The 8710-nt window shown below is 39.1% G+C and overlaps 1 protein-coding gene across 1 annotated transcript; it reads left to right on the forward strand.

Moving 5' to 3' along the window:
- Window positions 1-814: 814 nt before the first annotated feature.
- Window positions 815-1747, forward strand: LOC128046537 (olfactory receptor 2A2-like). The gene is made up of 2 exons (XM_052638659.1): window positions 815-1066; window positions 1112-1747. Exons 1-2 carry the CDS (start codon window positions 815-817, stop codon window positions 1745-1747), a joined length of 888 nt encoding a protein of 295 aa, XP_052494619.1.
- Window positions 1748-8710: the final 6963 nt, after the last annotated feature.

Below are 8710 nucleotides of genomic sequence, written 5' to 3' on the forward strand. Positions count from 1 at the left end.
GAAAGCATTAAAATGACATTTTTTTCCTTTAAAAAATTTTCATTTCAACAAAATATGGAGAATCAACGGAAAACAACAGTTGAGAAACATACAAAATAAGAGCTCGGAAGTATGAGAGTCAAGGCAAGAAAGACTAGCTACTTAAGATTACAGGAAATAAGTATGATATATGATATTGGACTTGAACTTTAGACTAAGAGGCAGAAAATGCTGTACTTAGAACAGTGACTCATGTTAAAGTTATGTCTCCAGATTTTTGGTAATCATACTGAAAACACTAGTGACTATGCATGTTATGGAGAAAAAATTCAAAAGTTTGGGAATAAATTGTCAATATGTGATTATGGTAGCATTTTAGTCATATGTGGTCTACAAAGAATTAATATTATACAGACAAAAGATATCATAAAGAAAACATGAAGAATTGGTGAAATGTATATATGAGTATTGTTTATGACTCCTGATACTTGTCTAAAACCCAGAGGGATGGTACGAGGAGGGAGGAGGGAGGGGGGTTCAGGATAGGGAACACCTGTATACCTGTGGCGGATTCATGTTGATGTACGGCAAAACCAATACAATATTGTAAAGTAATTAGCCTCCAATTAAAATAAATAAATTTATGTTAAAAAATAAAAAAGAAAAAGAAAAATAAATAAATAAGGGGAGGAAACATTGGAGGAAAAAAACTCAGTGATGTAGGGACAACATGAGCTTCCTCTGAATTCACTTCACGTAAATAATTCCTATCTTCTTTGCTATCCAGCCCTGACCTTCCCATCACACTTCAGTCCTTTGCAGACTGTCACTGGAAATGGAGGCCAACCAATCACAGATCGCAGAATTCATCCTGGTGGGATTCCAGCTCAGTGAAGACCTGGAGTTGCTCCTCTTTGGTATCTTCTCCCTGTTATATACGTTCAACTTGCTGGCAAATGGCATGATCTTGGAACTCATTTGCTTTGACCCCAGGCTGCACTCCCCCATGTACTTCTTCCTTTCCCACTTGGCCCTCATTGACATATTCTATGCTTCCAGCAATTTGCCCAATCTGCTGGCAAATCTAGCAAAACACAAGAAAACCATCTCCTTTGTCCCATGCAATTTGCAGATGCTTCTCATATTCAGTTTTGGTTCTGTGGAGTGTCTGATTTTGTTGGCGATGTCCTATGACAGGTATGTGGCGATCTGCCATCCCCTCCAGTACACCGTCATCATGAACTGGAGAGCGTGCTCCATCCTGGCCATTGCTTGCTGGGTGTGTGGATTTGCCCTGGCCCTGGTCCAAGTAATTCTCTTGTTAAGATTACCCTTCTGTGGCCCCCAGAAGGTGAACCACTTCTTCTGTGAAATTCGCTCTGTCCTCAAATTGGCCTGTGGTGACATCTGGATCAATGAGATGTTCCTCTTTGCGGATGGCGTTCTTATCTTAGTTGGGCCTCTTGCCCTGATGTTGGTCTCCTATATGCGTATTCTCTGGGCCATCCTGAAGATCCGGTCAAAGGAGGGCCGCAAGAAAGCCTTCTCCACCTGCTCCTCCCACCTCTGTGTGGTTGGGTTCTACTTTGGCTTAGCCGTGATCGTTTACATGGTTCCTGACAACAGTCAACGAGAAGAACACCTGAAGATCCTTTTCCTGTTTTATGCTCTTTTCAACCCATTGCTGAACCCTCTTGTCTACAGTGTACGGAATGCTCAAGTGAAGGCTGCCTTCCACAGAGTAGTGCAGAAAAGGAGGACAGTGTGAAGGAGGGCCCAGTTTTGGTTCAGTGCTTTCTTTTCCCTTCAGAGATGTGATTGCTGGTGCAAAATTCCTCAGAAAGAGACATGATTTAATGAAGTGCATTAACATCAGCATGATGGAAGAATAGGAATCCCTAAGCCTCCATTCCTCCATGGAGACAAGAACATATAGACACAATTTCCTTCGTGAAAACACTGGAAGTCAGATAATAGGTGGCAGCGCCCCAGAAAAGCACAATGCCAAGAAGAAATACAGTAAGCATTCAGGCAAGTTTATGCTGCTTCGCCCTCCATACCTACTTCCCTTTCCTGGCAGTGTGTCAATATCAGGAGAATGTCTCCAACTCCCAATACTCCCTCAAAGGGGAAAGATAAGCATGGATCACGCAGACTATTTTTGAGTTTTCAGGGAATGGCTTGAGGGTTTGTTAGTTGTCTTGCCTGACTCAGAGCACCGATGGGAATGCCAGCGTGGACTCTTGATTGGGATCTCTGAGAAAGATGAAAAGCACCAAGCTTTCTACAGCTGTATAGGGATATTTTGGATTTTCACAGTTCTCATAAATCTGCACTGGTATCTCATTCCTGTTTTCAAATGAAATTCCTTGATGACATGTAATGTTGAGTTTTTTAGCAGTTGTTTCCTTGCTATCTGTATATCTTCCTTGGTGAGATGTCGCTTTACATCTTTTCCCCATTGTTATGTAAGAAACTTTACTTTTTAGAGCAATTTCAGAGTCAATGCAAAATTGAGTGGAAGTTGCAGACACCCTGTATAGCACTCTCCTTCCATACATGATAACCTCCCCTGTTATCAATATCCCCCTTCAGAGTGGCACATTTGTTATTCACACACCTATATTAACACATCATTATCACCCAAAGTCCATAATGTACATTTGAACTCACTCATGGTGTTGTACATTCTGTGTGTTGGCATGGGTGTATACGTATGTACATCCACCATTATATTATCATACATAGTATTTTCACTGCCCTAAACAATTACCTCTTCCTTCCTCCCTTCTTGCAAATCTCTGGCAACTACTTATCTCTTAATTCCCTCCAGAAAAAAAGAAAAAAAGGTAGCCACTCAATCATGTTCTACTCTTTGTGACCCCATGGACTGTAGCCCACCTGGCTCCTCTGTGCATGGAATTCTCCAGGCAAGAATGCTTGAATAGGTAGCCATTCCCTTCTCTAGGGGATCTTCCCAGCCTAAGTATCAAACCTGGGTCTCCTGCATTGCAAGCAGATTCTTTACCATCTGAGACATCAGAGAAGCCCAATTCCCTCCATAGTTTTGGCTTTCCCAAATATCATATGGTAGGAAAAATATGTAACTTTTTTCACACTGGTTCCCTTCACTCAGCTGTATGCATCTGTTTCCTCTGTCTTTATTTTTGCTTGATAGTTCATTTCATTTTCATGCAGAATATATTTCCATTGTCTGAATGCACCATATTTTATTTATCCATTTACTTACCAAACAACATCTTGATTACTTCCAGATTTAAGCAATTATGAATTAAGTTACTTTAAACATCTCTGTGCAGGTTTTTGTGTTGACATAAATTTCAAATCCTTTGGATAAATACCAGGCAGTGCAATTGGTAGATCCTGTTGTTAAGAGGATGCTTGGTTTTTTGAGAAAATATAAAAATTTCAAAGTGACTATATGATTTTCTTGAATGAAAATGAATTTTCTTCAGCAATATATGAAAGTTCCTGTTGATTTGCATACTAGTCATCACTTGGTGCCGTCAGTTTTCTGGATTTTAGCCATTCTACTCAGTGTATAATGATATTTCATTGTTTCAATTTGTATTTTCCTGATGACAGAGATATAGAGTGCCTTTTCATCTGTTATTTACCATCTGTCTGTCTGTCTTTGAATAGATGTCTGTTAGGAGTTTTGGCTCATTTTTAAATAGAGTTGCTTGTTTTCTTACTGTTTTAAGAGTTCTTTGTATATTTCAGAATCAAATTATTGTTCCTATATGCACCAAGATTTTCCTCCATTCTACAGCTTGAGATTTTATATTCTTACCAATGTCTTTCACGGAGCAAGAATTTGTCTTTTGATCACTCTTTGTTTCTATTATCAATTTTTAATTGATGTATAATTTATTTATGATGTGTTTCTGCTGTACAGCAAAGTGATTCAGTTACGCATATGTATACATACGTACATTCTTTTTTCTATCTTTTCCATTATGGTTTTTCATGCAATATTGAATATAGTTCCCTGTGCTATACAGTAAGACCCTGTTGTTTATCCACTCTATATATAATAGTTTTCAACTGCTAACCCCCAAATCCCACTTCATCCTTCCCCCATCCTTCTTCCCCTTGGCAACCATAAATCTTTTCTCTATGTCTGAGAGTCTGTTTCTGTTTTATAGTTTGTTTCATCTGTGCCCTATTTTAGATTCCACATATAAGTGAGACTGTATTGTATTTGTTTTTCTCTTTCGGACTTACTTCACTTAGTATGATAATCTCCAAGTCCATCCGTGTTGTTGCAAATGGCATTATTTCATTCTATTTATTGCTGCATATTACTTTGCCAGCAAAGGTCCGTCTAGTCAAGGCTATGGTTTTTCCCGTGGTCATGTATGGATGTGAGAGTTGGACTGTGAAGAAGGCTGAGCGCTGAATTGATGCTTTTGAACTGTTGAACTGTGGTGTTAGAGAAGGCTCTTGAGAATCCCTTGGACTGCAAGGAGATCCAACCAGTCCATTCTGAAGGAGATCAGCCCTGGGACTTCTTTGGAAGGAATGATGCTAAAGCTGAAACTCCAGTACTTTGGCCACCTCATGTGAAGAGTTGACTCATTGGAAAAGACTCTGATGCTGGGAGGGATTGGGGGCAGGAGGAGAAGGGGACGACAGAGGATGAGATGGCTGGATGGCATCACGGACTCGATGGACGTGAGTCTGAGTGAACTCTGGGAGTTGGTGATGGACAGGGAGGCCTGGCATGCTGCGATTCATGGGATCGCAAAGAGTTGGACACGACTGAGCAACTGAACTGAACTGATTCCGTTGTATGTATATGCCGCATCTTCTTTATCCACTTATCTGTTGACGGACTTAGGTTTTTCCCATGTCCTGGCTATTTTGAGTGGTGCTATTATGAAAATAGGAGTGTGTGGATTTTTTAAATTATTATTTTGTCCAGATACATTCCCAGGAGTGGAATTGCAGGATCAGATGACACTTCTGTTAGTTTTCTGAGGAGCTTCTGTGCTGTTTTCCACAGGGCCGTACTAACTTACATCTCACCAACACTGTAGCAGCATTCCCTTTTTTCCATGCCCCCTCGAGCATTTGTTATTTGTAGACTTTTCAATGATAGTCCTTCCGTCTGGTGTGAGGTGGTTCCTCACTGTGGTTTGATTTGCATTTCTCCAGTAATTAACAATATTGAGCACGTTTTTGTGTGTCCATTGGCCATCTGTATGTGTTCTTTAGAGAAATGTGTATATAGGTCTTCTTCCCATTTCTTCATTGCTTTTTAAAAAAATTCATATTGAATTGTATGAGTTGTTTTTCCATTTTGGATATGAAGCCCTTATAGTCATATCAGCTATAAATATTTTCTTCCACCCCATATCTCTACATATTGGAACAGTTTTCAAATTTAATTAAATGCGTCATATCAATTTTTTATGATGAAGAGCTTTTGACTTTTAGTTTAGGGTTGTCATTTTGTGTTTAGGAGGAAAGAGGAGTGAATAGCTGTGTATCTCTGTGGTTCACCCTGAAGCAAGGCTTAACATTGAATGTTTAAAACAGTAATTCCAAGAGCAAGGCCACAAATTACTCATCTACTGTAAAGTGCAGAATCATGGTAGAATGAAGGATACTCTTATATCACTTATTATTAACTTACACGATATTAATAGTTAAATCTATATCTGGAAACAAAGAAAAGGTGAATTGATGTTTACTGAAAGGAAATTTCTGAGTCTAAATTTTCCTATGCATATGTGCATGCTAAGTCACTTCAGCCATGTCTGACTCTTTGCAACCCCATGGACCATAGCCCACCAGGCTCCTCTGTCCATGGGATTCTCTTGACAAGAATACTGGAGTGGGTTGCTGTGCCATCCTCAATGGGATCTTCCTGACCTAGGGATTGAACCTGGGTCTCTTAAGTCTCCTGCATTGGCAGGCAGGCTCTTTACTACTGTCTGCATCCGGGAAGCCATATATTTGCTGGGAATTAAATCCAAATGAGAATTATTAGGTGGGCCAAATTTCAAGGAGCCAGAGTGGGCAAAAAATAAAACCAAACAAAATTAAGCGTTCATTGCCTGGAAAGAAACACTAAATGAAACAAACTTTTTTCCATCTAAAAGAAATGCTTACTAATGATACTGGGTATAAATATTTTCTCTCATTTTTTAGAATATTTTATTTTTGATTTTTAGAAGTGTGACTATAATATGTCCAAATGACATTTTAGTTCCACTTACCCTGCCTGTGATTTGCAGAGCTTTTTCTATTCGTGAAAAGTAACTTTTATTGTGCTGGGAAATACTCTGAAATAATTTCCTCAAATTGTGGTTTTGCTCCATTGTATTTTTTAACTTTATTTTTTCCAGTTTTATTGTGATATAATTGACATATAGCAGTGTTTAAATTTAAGGTATAAAGCATAATGATTTGACATTCATACATGTGATTTTATCGCAAGTTTAGTAAACATTTAACATTTCATATAGACACAAAATTATAAAAAGAGATTTTTTTTCTAGTGGTGGAAACTCTTAGCATTTACTCCCTTTAAAACTTTCAAATTTAATACACAACAATGGTGAAAACATTTATTCTGCTGAACATCACATCTCTGGTACTTATTAGTCTTATAAGTGGAAGTTTATAACTCTTGACTGCCATCATCCAGTTTCTCTAGTCTCATCCCACTGTATCTGATAACCACAACCTGATCTCCTTTTCTTTGAGTCTGTTTGTTTGTTTGTTTTATATAACTGACCAATAACACTGTGTTAGTTCCTGCGATACAACATGGATATTCCTATACATCTCAAATTGATTGCCATGATAAGTCCAGTTAAAATTTATCACTATTAAACTATATTATGTAGGTATTAACTATAAATCCCACACTGTTCATTTCATACTCCAGCTCACTTATTTTCCAATTGGAAGTCGGCACTTCCTGATTTCCTTCACCTATTTCTTTTCTGCTCTTCCCCCTTTCCCCCTCTAGCAACCTCGTGTTTGTTCCCTGTATCTGTATCTCTATTTCTGTTTTGTTATATGTTTGTTCATTTTTGATGCCACATATAGGCAAAATCATGACTCTTTGTCCTTCTCTGTCGGACTTATTTCACTAAGCTTAATAACACTGGGTTCATCCAACCATCTCATCCTCTGTCATCCCCTTCTCCTCCCACCTTCAATCTTTCCCAGCATGCGGGTCTTTTCAAATGACTCAGTTCTTTGCATCAGATCACCAAAGTACTGGAGTTTCAGCTTCAACATCAGTCCTCCCAATGAACACTCAGGACTGATCTCCTTTAGGATGGACTGGTTGGATCTCCTTGCAGTCCAAGGGACTCTCAAGAGTCTTCTCAAACACCACAGTTTAAAACATCAATTCTTCGGTGCTCAGTTTTCTTTATGGTCTAACTCTCGCATCCATATACAACTACTGGAAAAACCATAGCCTTGACTAGATGGATCTTTGTTGGCAAAGTAATCTCTTTGCTTTTTAATATGCTGTCTAGGTTGGTCATAAATTTCCTACCAAGGAGTAAGCATCTTTTAATTTCATGGCTGCAATCACCATCTGCAGTGATTTTGGAGCCCCAAAAAATAAAGTCTGTGACTGTTTCCCATCTATTTGCCATGAAGTGATGGGACCAGATGCCATGATCTTAGTTTTCTTGAATGTTGAGCTTTAAGCCAATTTTTTCACTCTCCTCTTTCACTTTCATCAAGAGGCTTTTAATTTCCTCTTCACTTTCTGCCATAAGGGTGGTGTCATCTGCATATCTGAGGTTATTGATATTTCTCCCGGCAGTCTTCATTCCAGCTTGTGCATCTTCCAGCCCCGCGTTCCTCATGATGTACTCTGCATATAAGTTAAATAAACAGGGTGACAATATCAGCCTTGACATACTCCTTTTCCTATTTGGAACCAGTCTGTTGTTCCATGTCCAGTTCTAACTGTTGCTTCCTGACCTGTATACAGGTTTCTCAAGAGGCAGGTCAGGTGGTCTGGTATTCCCAACTCTCTCAGAATTTTCCACAGTTTATTGTGATCCACACAGTCAAAGGCTTTGGCATAGTTAATATAGCAGAAATACATGTTTTTCCGGAACTCTCTTGCTTTTTCGATGATCCAGTGGATGTTGGCAATTTGATCTCTTGTTCCTCTGCCTTTTCTAAAACCAGCTTGAACATCTGGAAGTTCACGTATTGCTGAAGCCTGGCTTGGAGAATTTTGAGCATTACTTTACTAGCATGTGAGATGAGTGCAATTGTGTGGTAGTTTGAGCATTCTTTGGCATTGCCTTTATTTGGGATTGGAATGAAAACTGACCTTTTCCAGTCCTGTGGCCACTGCTGAGTTTTCCAAATTTGCTGGCATATTGAGTGCAGCACTTTCACAGCATCATCTTTTAGAATTTGAAATAGCTCTACTGGAATTCCATCACCTCCTCTAGCTTTGTTCCTAGTGATGCTTTTTAAGGCCCACTTGACTTGACATCCCAGGATGTCTGGCTCTAGGTGAGTGATCACACCATCGTGATTATCTTGGTTGTGAAGCTCCTTTTTGTACAGTTCTTCTGTGTATTCTTGCCACCTCTTCTTAATATCTTCTGCTTCTGTTAGGTCCATACCATTTCTAACCTTTATCTAGTCCATCTTTGCATGAAATGTTCCCTTGGTATCTCTAATTTTCTTGCAAACATGTCTAGTCTTTTGC

Source organism: Budorcas taxicolor, chromosome 4 (genome assembly GCF_023091745.1).
Source record: "Budorcas taxicolor isolate Tak-1 chromosome 4, Takin1.1, whole genome shotgun sequence".
In the NCBI taxonomy this organism is placed as follows: Eukaryota; Metazoa; Chordata; class Mammalia; order Artiodactyla; family Bovidae; genus Budorcas; species Budorcas taxicolor.